This window comes from Musca autumnalis, unplaced genomic scaffold, assembly GCF_047663935.1.
Source record: "Musca autumnalis isolate F117 unplaced genomic scaffold, ASM4766393v1 scaffold_4, whole genome shotgun sequence".
NCBI classification, from domain to species: Eukaryota; Metazoa; Arthropoda; class Insecta; order Diptera; family Muscidae; genus Musca; species Musca autumnalis.
In genome coordinates, this window is record NW_027411977.1 from 112,535,931 (window position 1) to 112,554,565 (window position 18,635).

The 18,635-nt window shown below is 39.7% G+C and overlaps 1 protein-coding gene across 20 annotated transcripts in view; it reads left to right on the forward strand.

Annotated features, from left to right (window-relative positions):
* Positions 1 to 18,635, forward strand: part of fry (microtubule binding protein furry) — a 522,947-nt gene that overhangs the window by 83,900 nt on the left and 420,412 nt on the right. For all 20 annotated transcript variants that reach the window (XM_073983048.1, XM_073983059.1, XM_073983061.1 and 17 more), the window contains 4 exons: positions 87 to 1,636; positions 1,714 to 1,851; positions 9,915 to 10,255; positions 10,322 to 10,460. In XM_073983048.1, coding sequence (XP_073839149.1) covers positions 87 to 1,636; positions 1,714 to 1,851; positions 9,915 to 10,255; positions 10,322 to 10,460 — 2,168 coding nt within the window. The remainder of the gene's footprint in view (positions 1 to 86; positions 1,637 to 1,713; positions 1,852 to 9,914; positions 10,256 to 10,321; positions 10,461 to 18,635) is intronic.

An 18,635-nucleotide genomic window follows, 5' to 3' on the forward strand; every position in this document is an offset into this window, starting at 1 on the left:
TTGTCGCTGACATTATTTAATACTCTCTCTTCCATTTAAACTAAAAAATGATTTCTTACAAATTACCTTCATTTTCTTTTTTTTAGGTTTAAATACAAATCAAAATGAAAATTTGACTACACCCACGACATTGGGTAGTCCAACACCAACAATACCAGCAAATTCTCCTGAATCTCCGATAACAGCAACATCAAATGCCAGCCCTATTATAGGAATTGGAGGAGGTGGTGGTGGCGGCGGAGAAGGTGTGGGAGTTGGAACTATTGCTGAGGATACCCAATCGATTAGTACCACATGTACCACCTTGCCACCCGACAACAATGAAGTGTGCATAACACCGCCACAACGTCATTCGCTAAATTCCAATGATTATCAAACCTCCACACCAAAGTCATCATCGGCACGCAGTTCAGCAGCTGCCGCAGCTAACAATTCTGGTGGAGCAGTGACAGTAGGTGGTGGTGGTTCTACATCACCCATAAATTGTGCCGCCGTCGTGGGCGATACTGTAAATAACAATGCAAATATTTTGACAAATGAGGAAAGTCCTTTGCCGCAAACATTCACTAATGTTGTAGAGTGTAGTACTTTTAATGAGTCACAATTATTGGCCACCGGCGCGGGAAATGTGGTTGAAGCAACTACACAAGGAATGACTAGCGCCGCAACTGCCTCCTCTGGTAACATTGTCAACAATAACCCAATTACAAATCCTGGCCTGACAAGTGGACCGCCAACGAATATGCCGCCCACACAAAATCAACAAATTCTAAACAATTATCCCGGACTAGCCAATAGCCAAAATGGCTCGAATCGTAACTACAATCCCATTCTCATACCACAACGACAATCCCTGTTGCCCTGGGGCACTCATTCAAGATCTTCAATCATCAGCATTATGCCCTATAATACCACAACATGTTCCACCTCACAAATGGACAACAATTCGGATAACAGCTACCTGAGGCCAGGTGAAATCGTAATGCGCAATCTCTTTTCCGATTTCACGCTACAGGCAGAAAAGAAAATCGAATTGGTTATGCTGGAAAGTGTTGATAAACCCCTATCCAAATTATTGCAACGTGGTGAAGATCAACAATTCGATCAGCTGCTTTCCGCTTTGGGTAATGTAGCAGAACATTGTTTGCCTTCACTTTTACACACACTGTTGGCATGGCATAGGCGTCAGCTATCCGATGCTGAAATTAAAAATGATCTCAAGCGTATGGAAAAATCTGCCAATCCCAATAAACCGCTCAATTCGCAGGAGCTTGACTTTCAACTGCAACGACGCGAAGCCGCCGTGGAGTTTATTTTCTGTTTGGCCCTCATTGAAATCCTCAAACAGCTTCCCTTCCATCCAGGCCATGAAGATTTGGTGCGTAGCATTGAAAATTTGGCCTTTAAACATTTCAAATACAAGGAAGGTCTACAAAATAATCCCAATGCCCATAACATACACATGATTGCCGATTTGTATGCCGAAGTAATTGGTGTTTTGGCCCAATCGAGATTTAGTTCGGTGCGTAAACGCTTTATGAGTGAACTTAAGGAATTGCGTGCCAAGGAGCCGTCGCCCCACACCACTCAAAGTATTATTAGTTTATTAATGGGCATGAAATTCTTTAGGGTTAAGGTAAGTTCGATGCTGTGAATGTGAGAGACTGTTTTGCATTATTTTAATTTGAAACATTTACCCATCTCTTTTTCCAGATGGTGCCCATTGAAGAATTTGAAGCTTCATTTCAGTTTATGCACGAATGTGGCCAGTATTTTTTGGAACTAAAAGATAAAGATATTAAGCATGCTTTGGCTGGATTATTTGTGGAGATTTTAGTGCCGGTCGCAGCGGTAAGTTGCAGATAAATATAAATAAAGATGTTGAAGGTTTGAATACAAATGTATTGATACGGTAGGTACGTATAGAAATTAAAAACCGGACCTTAGTTGCACGAGTAGTGCAAAAACTTTGACTTTGAAAAAGCCGCTCAGTATTCGAAATGACTGAAGGACGTCAATTTAGGACATCTTTGTATCTGTAGAAATTTATTGCTTCGGTGACCGCCTTTTGATGTACCGTATTATTTGAGGAATTATTATTTTGTAGTTATTGTGTAGGTTTGTCTGGGCAATTGAAAAAGTGCAGTCTGCCGTGCAGACCTGTACTGCATGCTGGACATATTGGCGTTTATCCTTGTCCAACAAAAATTGACACAACTATACAGAATGTAGCTGAACTAAGACTATTCCGGTTTGAAGAAGTAACTGATAAACTATCTGGTAATTGTTCGGATGACTTTCTGATGGTATGATACTAGATTAACGAAGCACCAGCAGCAACTGTGGACGCGTGTTCGTATATCATTTTCAGTTAACTGGATCATCTGTGTCCAGAATCAAAAATTCTGCAACCTGAGAGGGGTTAGCTAGACAGTTAAACAAATGCAGTATCATGTGGTCCCAATCCAAATGCTGGGCATGTGTTGGGTATCGTGGCGTCTATTCGGGCCCAATATGAATTGAGACGGGTGCATCGTTCGGATCTTTGGCAGCTGGTGTTCTTCTGTTGCGATGGATGCTTCGCCTCTTCGAGCAGTCTTGGTGACGTCTCAAAAATTTTCTTCTAAAATCTGAGAATCTGAAGAATCGGGTGACAGGTGAGTGGGGATAGCTGGACAGTAAAACAAATGATGCTTGTCGTGTGGTCCCAATCCACATGCAGGGCATGTGTTTGGTATAGTGGAATCCATTCGTGTCCAATATGAATTTTTTTTTTTTTTTTCTTATTTATTTTATTGACTGCAACTAGTTCACTAAGACTAACAAGCAATTTTTATCGTGTTCTACGTGTTATGGTATATAAGTATACATATGGTAAATAATAATAACAATATGTACAAATTAGGATCCTAAGAGATCATACGGCTTCTTCCGGTTCAGTCTTCGTAGTACACCTTCTTGATTATTGAGGTTTACTGCTTCTGGATTCACATGAGCTCTGATTCTGGCGTCATGTTTTCTAGCAACGTGTTTAATTTCTTCAGATACTGTTCTTACCTGAAGGTCTTTGTGTAGATCGCTGTTCCTTACGTACCAAGGGGCGTTAACCATACTCCTTAGGACTTTATTTTGGAATGTTTGGATCTGATTTATATTATTCTTTTGGGTGCAACCCCAGAGTTGTATTCCATAGAGCCATATTGGTTTTAACTGTTGGTTGTATATTAATAATTTATTTTCTATTGATAAAGTAGACTTTCTGCCTAGTAGACCTTTTAATTTTGACCACTTAATATTGAGTTCCTCTGTTTTCTTCTTTACATGCTCCTTCCATTTTAACTTTGCATCTAGTGTCATTCCTAGATACTTTGCATTGTTTGAGAAAGGTATTTGCAATCCGTCTATGTACACCGGCATATTTTGCAGGCGTTTGTTTGTGAAGTTTGTATGTACTGATTTGTTATGGTTTAGTTTTATTCTCCATTCTCTTGTCCATGAGTTTATATTGTTAAGCGCTTGCTGCAGGTTGCAATTTGCTTCTCTTTCTGAATCTGCTATTGTTAGGATTGCAGTATCATCAGCGAAAGTAGCTACAATCGAATTTTGAGGCTCTGGTATATCTTTGGTATATAAAAGGTATAAAATGGGCCCAAGTATACTCCCTTGAGGCACTCCTGTGTTGATTTTTTTCAATTTGGAATATGAATCTTCCAGTTTAACTCGAAAAAATCTGTCTTCTAGGTATGATTTCAAAAACTGAATATAGTTCTCAGGTAAGAATTCACTTAGTTTGCATATCAATCCCGCATGCCACACCTTATCAAATGCTTGAGATACGTCGAGAAAAACTGCCGAACATATTTTTTTATTTTCAAGGGATTGTTCAATGACATTTGTTATACGATGAACTTGATCGATTGTTGAGTGAGAATTTCTAAATCCGAATTGGTGATTAGGTATAAGGTTATAATTTGTAATTATGAGGTTCAGTCGGTTTAAAAACACTTTCTCTAGTAATTTTGACATCATTGGTAAAAGAGATATCGGCCTATAAGAAGTAACTTCTGTTGCGGGTTTTCCAGGTTTTGGGATCATTAAAACTTCTGCTACTTTCCAAAGTTTCGGGACATAACTTAGTTTGAAACAGGCATTAAATAATTGGGTAATTTTTGTGAGACAGTTGTACGTAAGTTTTCTCAGTATTTCTGTTGTTATCAGATCGAAGCCTGGACACTTTTTCAGCTTCATGTTTTTGTTTATTTCATTGAGAACTTCACCGATTGTTACTGATGCAAATTCTCCATCCCAATGGTTCAATGAAATGTGGTTCAGCATTGCAATTCTCTGTAAATGTAGTTTGCAAATGATTTGAAAATAGATCAACCTTTTGATCATTTGTTTTGGCCCATTGTGTGTCGTTGATTCTTAATGGAGTCTTTGTTGTAACAGGTCCAATATGAATTGACTGCGTCGTCCGGATCCTAACTCGGCTAAAACCAATCGTGTTTGCCTTGGGAGCTAATATTTGCATACTACCCTAACACCGCATAGCTTTGTAAGAGGTCAACAGTTTCTTTGTCTACTTCCCAAGTACTGCCGGTCAGCGATTTGAGGACCTTGTTCCTACTTCTAATCTGATCGCAAATAGCTGTTGTTGTAGCAGCATAGACATCTATGTAGAAGCAGGCTTGCGCGGACGACTTAGACATTCTATCTAACGGTGTTACGTTCAATATTTTGGGTAGTTTGTGTTCGGAATCAGAACACCATTCAACGGTCGAAGTGGTGAATAGTGTGGCAGTGGATTTAGAGGCGGATATTTTAATATTCCTCAGATGGAAGAGCTGCACTAAGTCAGTTATGAAAACATTTAATCTATAATATATTTCATCAACGATAAGACCCGACGCCAAGATCGTACTATCATCCGCATTCATTACCCATCTTTATGCCGTCTGTAGGTAGAGGTTAAACAGTTCCGGAGATAGGGGAGAAGTCTTTTCTATATGCTCGAACATCTTGGCATGGTTGACGGTATGGAAAACCTTAACAGTTCGGTTGCACGGCCTGTTCTGATTCAGTTTTCTTCTGATATATGTTTGTATGCTTATTTTGGAAAATGGGAATCTGCTTATCATCACGGGGAAGAGTAGTGCCTCTTTAATCTTTGCTACTGGATACAAGAAGGAGATTGGATTGTACGACTACCCTCTGCTGGAATCATTGCCTGGCTTCAGTAGCGGGACCACCCTGCCATCTTTCCAAGCCGTTAGTACAATATGGGTGACTAACGATAGCTTGAGGATACTTATCAAATACTTGCTAAGTATCCATGTTCGCCCATGGACTCGGAGTGCTCTAAAATAGTCGCACCTATTCGTATCTATCACTGCTACGTCGTTGAAAGTAACCGCCGTCCTATTATCCTTTTCCCCGGATTCATAGGTGATTTAACCGCTGCCCACAATTCATATAATCATGTACCAAAGTTGCATTGCTTCAGGTGGTCTAGCCACCGCTTGTGCTCGCCAACTGCCTGGTAACTTCATATGTAAATTCCCCAAATCTTGGATCTTCAGGGTTCGTACGATAAAGCTCTACTGGTTTCCTTGGTATAATTCCGAGTGTTCGACCAGCTGGTATGTAGCGAGCGGCTGTAACTGTGATGAAAATCCATCGTCCATCCATAAAATCCACAACCGCACACTTCATCATCATCAACAGCCTTGTATCAACATATGCAGGCAATAGGCACCATTCAGAACATACATCATAGCTCATGACTCTTGTACACCATCATGACCACACGTAACATCATATAACCTCATCCATAACAAACAACATAACACACTTCTACTTCACACCATCACCTTCTATGTACATTCACACTTCACCATACAGCAGCATCTATAATCACTTTATCACATACAACACATATACTTCAATTGTCAGGATGATCACAATGGACCTCAACGTCTCCGAGTGGGGTGGCTGCCAGCACGGCAGCTGCGCATCCTAAACCTAACCTAACCTGTGATGAAAATTATCTCAGCTCCCCTATGATCTAAGAGAAAAGGCAGGCCTCTGAAGCGGTGATTGTTAATGTCTCTGAACCCTTGTCAATGAGCTGTTCCATGGTACAGAAAAGTAAAACGGTCATGGTATATGATATTGGGTGGTCTGTTAACGGAGGCGATGATGATGGTCTAAGCCAAGGGAAATTACGGGCGATGAGGACACGTCATTTACCACACCGTACCACATTGGTGATGTCTGGCGAGAAGCGGCAGTCTCTTTTTATCCTCGTAGGAACGTCTACGTTTACTGTGCAATATGTGGAGCTATAAATTTGATCGGCCAGCGCTGTTCCCCTGTGGTCATTGCCTAGGACGGAATGCCGAAGCTAATGATGACGATTGGAGTCGGATATCGCCTTTAACCTTTAACTTTAGAGGTGAAAATATAGGACGTACTTTTTGACGTGGTGGTAAATTTTACCCCTATACAAATTCCTAAATATTTCTTTATATATTTTCTATTTTTTATAATATTTTGTATTTTTTGCATGATATTGTGTCCGCAAATAATAAAATAATATCAAATCAAACCACGCTCTTTGTTTATATAGAAAATTAGGCTCTACATTTCACAGACCTTTTTTTAATCCAACAAAAAAGACACATTTTGTTTTTAGAAGAAATAAATAATATATCTGCAGGGTACTAAATAGCGGATTTATCATTCATAGTGATTGTACACTGTACACATACATATGGGTATACTGCAACCCATTTACATTCCTTTATTAGATTGGAAGCAGGTACGTGTAGTTTTTTGGTATGCCTACTAAGCATATATAACATATTTTCGAGTCTCTGGGATATATTTTGGATTGGGCTATTGAGTCCTTGTCCAAGATCCTAGTAATAATTAAACGTAAGTAGCCTTTGGTTATGTTGAATTCGGGATCGACTATCACCGTCAACGTTGCTGTACTTATCGTCCTCTTCTAGCAATTGCCTTATCATAGGAACACTGATTTGCTGTGAAAATGGATTAATGAAAATAAGATTATATAATTCATATGCCGAGTTTGACATGTGGTCAAAACTTTTCCATGAAATACGTCGAATTAGACGTGGGGTCATTTTATACATAGGATACTTACGTTAGTTTGGTGGTGGTGGTTAAATATTTTCTATGCCACAATGACAAGGAATTGGACGTGGGGTAATTTTTACACCACCGTAAGCATATCTCCTCACTCGCTACCCATATGACAACTAAAACATTACTGACTACTTACGTTAAGGAAATATGAAGACACAGAGAAAATTACACCGATCGTTCAAATCATTCGAAAGTAATTAACAAAATATGAGCGAAGGGGTAAAATTTACCCCCACCTCCACAGTTAAAGGTTAAAGGTATATAACGTAAGCCACAGCCATTTATCGGCGGTATGTAAACATTAAGCAACTCTACATCGGTCTTTTCCCAAAACATTGTAACCATCGCACAGTGTCCGATTTTCCAATTTACACTAAACAGGGTCAGATATTGTTTATAGGATCCCAGTGCGTGTAGTTATGAAAAAATATATACATTTCTTGTTTAATAAGTGGGTATAAAAGCAGGTCGAAGTGACCCTATTTGAAATTTTTCTTTTTTTCAATATTTAAATTGTTTATAAATCTATGATAATATGCAAAATAAACAACGGTTATTAAATATTTTCTTTTTGTAATTGTAATGAAAGGTATGTGAAACGTATTTAAGATGTTCAGTGTCGCCAATGAATTGTGCGTTCTTTAATAATTGATGTCCGTACTTGTTAATTTTTTTCAAGATAAATTTTCACAATAAATTATGAAAATAGATATGAGTAAGATCGAGTTGGGCTGTGTAACTTATCATTTCATACAAAGGGAAGAGTTTTTTACCAATTTCCATCGAAACATCCTGCACATATTTGCACTTTTCGTTTTTATGTGATATTTTGTCTTGCAGATATGTACAGATTTTCTTTGATTCAGAATGTCAGAATATAGGATAGGGTCACTTTCTGGCGTTTGGTTATAATTTAGAGTTTTGATGTATTCTAAGACCAATAATAAAAATTTATGGCGAACAAATTTCTAGAATATTTTGATCTGATTCCATTACATTTTATAGAAGAGTTTAAAGATTTTTAGAAAAAGGGAGCAAAAAGACCCCTTTTATGACTCGCACGAGGGTTAATTTTTTTAAGAAAAATATTCCTCGCATTCTTGTCAGTAAAGTTGCCAAAGACATTATACACCTCAAGTGCAAGGATTCCAAGTGATCTAAACGCAAACATTTCCAAAACTGTAGAAATGGTAGAAGCTTGCAACCCTATTTTAGTTTCTTGGTTTTTTTTTGGCAAAATTGATACCGATATTTTCTTGGTATGTAATGCAAATAGAGATTTCATTTCTTTAATGACTTATAGTGAAATTTAGCGGAGAACATTTTTGTCTTTGATGCCATTCTTCTAAAATCATGCTTTGTATGACAATTTTGCCAAAACCCATATAAATTACGTCATTAACCCTAAAATGTGTTTATAATTTTGCATATTTCTGAAGTTTAGGTAAGATATAGAGTTTTGGTGTATTCTAAGACCTATAGTAGAAATTGATGGCGAACAAATTTGTAGAATATTTTTATCCGATAAGATCACATTTTTTAGGAGGAGGGACCAAAAAGACCCCTTAAATGACTGCCTGAGGGTTAAATAATATCAAAAATGTAATCAGCGGGCCGAAAAACATAAGAACCAAAGGTTAGGTCAAAATCCATTCAGTTTTAGAGTTTTGGCCAGGTTTTTCGGAAAATCGGACTCTGTGCATCGCAAAGTTGCAAACTACAGGTAACGGTGAGTTTTGTTTCCTGGATCGCGGCGATCATGATGTTCCTCTGACTCATGGCAGTTGCAATTGAATTGCTGGAATGATGCATTTCCGGGGCGCTGAACAACAATACGTGGTGTTAGATGCTGACTTTGTTGGTTTTGGGCACACTGCAGGGTTGTCTCGTATTCCGACAACGAAGATGGAGTGGCGCTGGGAAATGGTCTGGCGCCACAATCAGTAACATAACTACTAGCGCAGTAATCCTAGATGCGACTAAGACCTGAGCAGCCTCTGAAGTGCACCCATTCCCTACATCCATTACATCTCACCGGAGTTCACATATGGCGGATGAGAATCTGGCAAACGGAACAGATCCATCGCCTGAGGTTCATCTCTACACTGATACTGGCCAAAAGAGCTCGGAACATGCATTTCGTGATATATTGCCGGTTCAATGGTGAAAAAATATACGAACAGAAAATCATAACTATTAAGGAGATGATCCCTGGTCGAAGACTCCACCGAGTCAATCCGCCGTGGGATTGCTCACCGATGTTGACATGCCTTTGTTGTAGGCATGAGTTCTGTTCCCTTATGTGCAAGAATCTTCAAGTTTTACTATTTTTTTTCGAAAATTGTTCCTTTAGTTGATGTCAAAATACAATTGATATAAGAGCAGTTCACAACTTTTGCTACTTTTAGCATTTTTTTTAAGTAAAGGAAACAGCCGAGTTTTGTTGTTCACATTACATAATATGTCACTTGGTACATTTTACATATGTATTGTGGGAATATGTATCGGGGTACACTCATTGATATAAGAGAAGCCTTCCTTATCTTTTTTGGCATGGTGGTGGAAAATATGTACGTGCTTGCGTGTTGGTGAGGGATTAGGTTGAGTGGTGAAGGGTTCCAATTAATATCTATTGTTTGGTGCTAATTAAGACTACTTTGAGGAAAATGTTTGAAAAAAATGTAAATAATATTCTCTTATTTTTATACTTAAATTTAAAAAAAATATTTCCTTTCCATTTGCAGGCCGTTAAAAATGAAGTTAATGTTCCTTGTGTGAAAAACTTCGTTGAGCTATTGTATATGCAAACACTGGATGCTTCAACTAAATCTAAACATCGTCTTGCCCTATTCCCGCTGGTCACTTGCCTGTTGTGTGTGTCGCAAAAAACATTCTTCCTTTCGAATTGGCATTACTTTCTGGCCATGTGTTTGAGTAATTTAAAGAATCGTGATGCCAAAATGAGTCGTGTAGCATTGGAATCACTGTATCGCCTATTGTGGGTCTATATGATACGAATCAAATGTGAATCGAATTCAGCAACACATTCTCGGTTACAGAGTATTGTGAATTCGCTATTTCCCAAGTAAGTACAAAAATGATAAGTAAAGAGCTTAAAGATGATTCTAATTGTTTTTTTTTCATTTTACAGAGGCTCAAAGGGTGTGGTGCCACGTGATACTCCATTGAATATTTTTGTTAAAATTATACAATTTATTGCTCAAGAACGTTTGGACTTTGCCATGCGTGAAATTGTCTACGATTTGTTGTGTGTGGGAAGGCCAATTAAGGTAAGTGTCAATAGTAATGATTTATTAATCATAATTATTAATTAATTATAATTCATTATATCAGACACAAAGATTTAAAAATATAACACAGACAGCGATATGATTATCTTCATATCCTTATGGAGGATATATTCATGAAGACACAAAAATGTAGAGAAATTTTATTTTTAGGTCATTGATATGTAACCTATATTTTATCGCACAGTCCAAACGACCAATGGGTGGTGATTACTTAACAGTGTTTCAGTTTCATTTATACATATCAGACACAAAGATTTCAAAAATATTAAACGAACAATCATAGCATTGGTTTAGTTAGCAGTGTTTCAGTTTCATTTAGAGGTTAAGTCCAATCTTTTCCCTTTCCAGACCAATCTTTTCCCTTTCCAGACCAATCTTTTCCCTTTTACAATTATGAATCACTCGAGAATTTATGGTCCATAACTGGGACGGAGTTATTTTTTTTTTCTTCCTTTTTTATCTCCCATCGGTGGTGGATAGGGGAACGCTAATAAGATATGGCGGGTAGCGCAGAAATAAAATATGCGGGGCGAACCAAAAGAAAAAAAATGGAAAACGGCAGCGTCTGACCAAAGGATTGGCGGCAGCAAACAGCGTCTGGACTCCAGGAGGAGCGGCTGAATACGGAGACGGAAAACTCTAAACCCCTCAGAAGGCCTCGGCAAACAACTGAAGTATAATCTCTAGAAAAATCATACAATTACAATGAATACAGAAAATAACCTACGGCCCTCAGTCTCCGGCAATCAGAGGGTGCTAAGAATCCCCGGAGGTAAAACCAAAACCAGACTTAGAATAGGAACTTGGAATGTGAGAAGTCTTTATGAGCTTGGGAAACTAGACAACACCATAAGCGAAATGGAAAGACCACAAATTGATATCCCGGGTATCAGTGAAACGTGGTGGGCGGAGGATGCGGAATTTATTTCCCAGAACGTAAAAATTTATCATTCCGGAAATAGAGAGGGAATTCATAGAAAGAGCGTCGCTATTATAGTAAAAAGTCACTGGATATGTTCCAATTTCTGATAGGGCGATGATGATAAAAATATATGCAAAACCAATAAACATGAACATATGCACCTACAAGTGATAGCGATAATGATGAATTGGAACAGGTTTATTGCGACGTTGAAAATTTATTAAAGATGACAAAACCACACGATATTACAATAATCCAGGGAGATGTTAATGCTAAAGTTGGGCAAGAAAAACAACCGGAATCACAGGAAAATTTGGCTTAGGACAACGGAATGAAAGAGGAGAACAACTAATACAATTCTATCAAGAACACAGTTTTAAGGTTGCTAATACTATGTTTCGCCTCCATCCAAGACGACTTTATACTAGGTTAGGTTAGGGGATGTGCAGCCACTAACTTGTGACTGCGTCACTCGGAGACCTTCCGGTCCATTGTGATCATCCAGTAGAAAAAAGAACTGCAAGAGCAGCAGGATAGGGGGAAGAAATAAAAAGAGGAAGTTGTTAGAAAAATAAAGAACGAATAAATTACAAGAAAGTTTAAGAGGGAAGGAATAGATTATTTTTAATGGTAGGCAGAATAGTTGAATTAGTTTACGCGTTCAGGTTGCGCTGTCCCAGCCACTTCAGATTTTTGATGATGTTGTAGATCACAGCAGGTTCCACAGTTGAGTAGAAAGTTAGACACGGTGGAAAGTGAACACCTACTAACCTATGCCGTCTACGAGCCAGGGCTGGACAACGACACAGGATGTGCTCGATCGTCTCTAACTCCTCCTCATCCTCACAGAGTCTGCAGTAGTCAGTAACATCCTCATCCCATTTGATGATATGGGCCCTGATATAGCAGTGTCCAGTAATGACTCCTGTCGTTACTCTAACTTCAGCTTTACTCAGGTTCAACAGAGAATTCGTTCTTTTGACTGACAGAGACGGCCATATGGATCTTGCCACAATGCACCTAGGTTCATTATGCCACAATTCACTGGCTCTTTCGTCAGAGAACTTTTCAATTTTTTGAAAGAATTGACAAATGGGTGGTTTGATAGAGTCAGCGATAGCTAGATCCGTAGACTGCGATCCTCGTCTAGCTAATTCGTCTGCTCTTTCATTACCCATATAGTCGCGGTGTTCTGGTACCCAGCATAGCCGGAAGCCGTTAGTTAGCGTTTCCAAGGCTGATCTACACTTAAGGACGTCATCAGATTTGATGTTGCAGGATTTGATGGCTTTAAGAGTTGCTTGACTATCCACAAAGATAGTCACCGGTTCAAAGATTTCTGCATCCAAACTTTTTATCAATTCCGTTGCCTTCCAAATCGCGAAGATTTCAGCCTGGAAGGCACTACAGTTGCTGTCTAGCCTGTAGGTGTACTCAAGAGAAAAAGCCAGACTGTCCAGAGGGGGGTTACTGCGGTTCCAGTCGTCTCTACCTTATTCTTATAGATATAAGGCTCCTGGACTAAGACAGTATCCACTTCAGAGGTCGTGAGGGACAAGAGCAGTTCAGCGGCGGCGGCTTTGCAATAATACAGATTAATCTGCAAGATGCGCAGCCTTTGCCGCTTCCCTACCCCTACTGAGTTTCGTGGGCTGGACTCAATCGAAACCGAACCCATCCTGAACCGAAATTCAGTTTTCCCTCACGTTCTCTAAGATATAACTCCCCAGGGGGTAAACCCCCACTCTTGCAACCAAACCACCATCCTCGTCACAGGGTGCTAGACTTATTGCAGTCCAGCCCGATGTAGTGAGGTTGGGGTTTTGCAATCTCAGCATTTTCAGCAGGAGCTCCTTATCGACAGCAGGAGGGGGAATCCATGCTGAAAGAATCTTCCTGGACAGAATATCGGATAGGGAGACCGCCGCAAGATCAGCTCCTTCCCATAGAGCGCCAAAGGCCTCAACTGTCCGAACAAGAAAATCTCGTGACTTCTTGTTCAGATAGTTAATAACTTTGACACCCTTTCGCAAGAAGGCGCTGCCAAATTGTCGGTCTTCCTGATCTTCCGGTCCAGAAACTATGGCAGACCGAAGTCCAGTTTCAAAAAGCAACCAGTGACTGTCGCTGATTCTACCATTTGGGTCTGCTCTGTCGATGATTGCCAAATGAAGGTCTTTATCATCTGCCACTACAACCGGTATGCTGTATGGCTTCTTGCGTCCTTGACCGCGCGCTTGGGGTTAACTTTTCCAGAGGAGGTGGATGCCTTCTCTGTACTCAGTTGCTTCCCCTTGGTTGTACGCTCAACAGCCGCCGCATACGAGGTTGATGGTTTAACCAGCTGAGAAGTCATTGTCTTCTTTGGTGAAGGCTGTGGACCCTCGGAGGAGCCAACGCGCTTCACAGATTTATGCTGCGGAGCATTGTTCGTTCCTCCAGAAGACAATGTTTCCTCAGCTGGCCTAACCATCTTCCTATTGAGACAAGAATTTCCAGCCGCTTCACCCTTGCCTTTCGGAGCAGAATCAGGCTTTGAGGCAGAGTCCTTTACCGGCCGGTCATCACTAGGGGTGCCTAGCCTTTTCCTTCACCTGTAGGTTCGGGTTAAGCTTCTGAATAGGTTTCGGCGCAGCACATTTACCAGAAGCAGTAGGCTTAGCCGGCTCCACTACTTTATCAGGGAGGAAGATCCTTTCCACCTGGAGCTCGCGATGAAATTCACGCGGGTAAGTTCTCTCAAACTTCCTTATGAACTTCAGCTTACCCCTGATGAGGTGGACCTCCCTCGCCGAATGCAAGTTCGCATCTCTCCCTACGAACTTGCGGAGATAGGATACAGCACGTTTGTAGTGCTTTGTATCCGATGCTTCTCGTGCAGATGCAACTTTCGAGTCGCTGCCCATTGTCGGGGTCTCGTTAGATTCCCCGTCGTCGGACATCGTTTCAGTTGCAGTCTGCCTTTGAAGCCTATTGTCGGCAAGTGCCGACACAGGACCAGTCGGAATCAGACTTGCATCCGGTTGGGTATCAGGGTTCGCACTCCCTTTGTTAGAGTCACAGCAAACTTCCTGTGTAGACTTCGCCGGGATCACCGTGGTGTCCAGCTCATCGTCAGTCAGGGTCAGATTGTGTAACAATTCCTCCGGGAGTGTGTCCCCCACAATGCTCATCCGGTACAAGCCTATCCAGCTGGTCGAGGAGTTCCCTACTTTGCCTCTCTAAACTGTCATGTATAGTTCTGAGGGTCCCGTGAAGGTCGTCTCCGCCCACAACTGCGGTCCTGTCTGCCGTAGACTGGCTTTCACCAGCCCTGGCTAAATCATGTTCCGTTTGAATCGTCATCAATTTGGGGGTTGGAATTGATGCACTTGTAACAGGTACAGCTGTAGGTGCCAAGGCATCCACACCTAACACAACAGGATCACAATCACTTGATTTCGACGACACATGGCTTGTGGTCACACCAACGCTTGCCGCCGGTACTGGGTCATTAACTTCCTGCACCGAAACTTTATTTCTCCTGTTCTGTCTACCGATTTTAATTAATTTATTTAAGGGAACTACCCCGATCCAATTTTTGGTACACGAGGGATCCGAAGACCCCCAGGGTCTACACGATGTGCGGGGTCGGGTCCGGCTTTGGTTGCCCAAGGACGGCTCCGACTCCACACATTGCAGTGACCCCCTTCCCATCCGCCACCCGGGAAGACGCGCCTGGTAGGAGAATGGCAAACTCCCCCAGACTTTACACTAGGAAATCGCCACAAGACAATAACAGAAACATTGTTAGAAACCAAATTGACTACATTTTAATAAATGGGCGATATTCCTCCTGCATAAATAAATGTTCTAGTTATCCAGGAGCTGATGTTCTCCATAATCTTCTGTTGGTGAAATTACAGATAAAGCTAACTACCATCCGATAGAAAACACCAAAGAGAAGAGTTAACATTCAAGAATTAAACGATCCTTCCACTAAACAATCCATGAAAGATCACCTTAATGCAGAACTACAAAATATTGATGGAGAAGATGTCGATACTTTATGGAACAATGTAAAAAAACTCCATGAATACTATAACCAGCAATATGCTTGGAACTACAACATCTAAAAGAGAGGACACATGGATGACCGACGCACTTCACATAGAAATAAAAGTGCAATTAAACAAACAGTGCCAGGAAATTGAAAGACTCCAAATCTTACATGACGATTTCAATATCCACAAAAAATTAAAAGAGGCATCTGGAATATATTCAAAAAGATCATCTACATTTATTTTCGATGAAAATAATACAACCATATATGAAACTGCAGAAAAGAAGAAACACTGGGAAAAATATATTAGAAGTCTGTTCACAGATACCGCAAGAACAGAAATGCATATCACAGATGGAGAAGCCAATTTTAGTGGAAGATGCATTACAGAATGCGAATTAGATGTGGCCATAAATTCAATGAAAAACAACAAAGCTACCGGGCCGGATGAAGTCCCATATGAATTATTTAAATTACTAGATTGGAGAAATACACAACTATTGTTGAAATTATACAACCAAATTTATCAAACAGGACAATACCCTCAAGATTGGATGAAATCTACGTTTATTATTATTCCCAAGAAAAATAATGCAAATACGTGCGGAGATTATAGATAAATAAGCCTTATGAGTCATGCCCTAAAAATATTTTTAAAGATAATACATAGGCGCATATACCCAATATGCAATTTGGTTTCAAGGAAGGCGTGGGAACTCGAGAGGCCCCACTTAGTTTGAATGTACTCATACAAAACTGCCGCGATGTACAAAAAGACGTCTACATATGTTTTGTCGACTGGGAAAAGGCATTCGACACGGTCAACCACTACAAATGGAAATTTTGATTTCAATTGGGTTAGAGAATAGCGATATAAAATGCATCTGAAACATATACTGGCAACAGACCGCAAACATTCAAGTTGATGGTGAAATTACTGGGAATGTTCCAATTTCAAAAGGTGTTATGCCTTGTTCAGACTGACGGTGTTTCGCTCTCTATTCGTTGTTCGACCCCAAATTACGATGTAATTACTTCATTTCCCATACAAAATATTGAGAACGAAACACGATTTGTGTACATTGTTCAATTTAAATTACTCTCAGAACGACGATAAAATATGTCCCATCTCTAACAAATGAGAGAATTTATCGAAATAAATTAATTATGATAGGAAAAATACAATATTTAAAAATTAAAAAAACCGAACCATTTTTAGAAAAACTGCAAAATATAAATGAAAAGTATACGGTTTAACGACTAGTATATATTCTCTTTCATTGCACTTGCATTTCTTGTCCATCGTTTCAAATTCGCGTACAAATTTAGAAACACAAATCAAATGCCTGTCGGAAAGTCTGTATACCAAAAAGTTATTTTGGCAGGTCTCTCTCTCTCGTTAATTTTCAAAATAGAAAAATTTGAAAATATACTGAAAACACCAAAATTGTGAGAAAATATAGAAAACCTGAATGAAACTAAAATAATTTAATATTAGATAGATATCTGAAAGAAGGACAAATATTTTTTCAGTTCTTATCAATTAACTTTACTCGTCTTTTGGCTGAAACTTTTCTTTAACAAAAACTACGAAAATGTGAATCATGTTGCTATGAATTGTGTACCATGTCGTATGAACGGGTTAATTCGTGTACGTAATTATGAGAACGGACGACGTTATTCAAATGCTGGTATGAACATGGCATAAGGTAGGGGTGCATACTATCGACTCTTCTGTTTAACCTGTACTCTAAAAAAATATTTGAGGAGTCAATATGTGGGAAAAATATCGGAATAAGAATAAACAACACAATTTTAAACAATATTCGTTATGCCGACGACACCACCCTAATTGCAAGCAGCCTCGCAGGGCTACAAAAACTAATAGATGCTCTTGAACATACGTCATATGCCTTAAAAATTAATATAAAAAAGACAAAGTTCACGATTATAAGTAGAAGAGACGTCGAATCCAACACTCCTTTTAGCATTAATGGTACTCCAATAGAAAGAGTCTCAACATTCAAATATCTTGGAGTTCAAATTAATGAAAACTGGGATCCATCAATGGAAATAAAATGTTGAATTGAAATGGTAAGAAACTCTTTTTTTTAATATAGAAAAATATTAACGAGCCATAACATAACCCTGGAAACAACAAACCATTTGTTAAATGCTACATGTGATCAGTACTATTATACTCGGCAGAAACATGGACACTAAAAGCAGCAGATGAGAGAAGACTGCACTCGTTTGAGATTTGCATATACCGACGGATCTTAAAGACATCCTGGATAGATCACATCTCAAATAATGAAGTACTGAGGCGAATGAATACCGAAAGTTAAATGATCAGAATGATAAAAATCTTTTAACCAACTCGGCTGTTTTTCTCATGGATAGAACTTTGCCTGAATGACGTTGCAGTTGTCGTTATGCATATCTGAGTTTTTAATGAGAATCGTCCGTATATATTGCCAGACCTTCAAGACGAGGTTTAACTTCAGTTCAAGAGGAATGGACACTTTTAATGGCACGTGTGAATGCTCAGTGCTCATCGTGTGAGACATTCAGGACCTTTGCGTGTGAAACTTACCACGTTTTTAAATCCGAGGAGCTTAGAATTGTATCACGATACTTAGAGGTTGGAGATCCAGAATCGCGTTCAGAGAAACCCATGTATTGCTTTTTATTGCCCCAAAGATCAGACTTTTGTGCACCTGACAGCCACCAAACAAGATAACCGAAGGTTAAATGCACCGGACCAGGGGTCATCACCTTAACAAATATGTGTTTGTGTTCGTAATTTTTTTCTCATGGGAGCGCATTTTGTTCCTTGCCGAGATAGAGAAGAACCCCGGTCCATTGATCGTTTCCGTTTGCCAGATCCGCAACTTATATTAACTTCGATGAGATGTAATGGATGTATGGAATGGGTGCACTTCCGCGACTACTCAAGACTGCTGCGATAAAGTGTTATTTTGCTTCTTGCTGCGCCAGAGCATCCCCCCGCGTGCCGCCACCCTCGTCGTCCGAAAAATAGACACGGTCAACTGTCTCAACAAACACAATCAGCGAAATCGTAGACTTTTTCAGGTATGTGATGAAAATCGATTTCGAGCTCAAAACGAGTCAAAAACGACTGTAGATGTGATGCATGCACATTTTCCGACATCGAATTGTTTTCGAT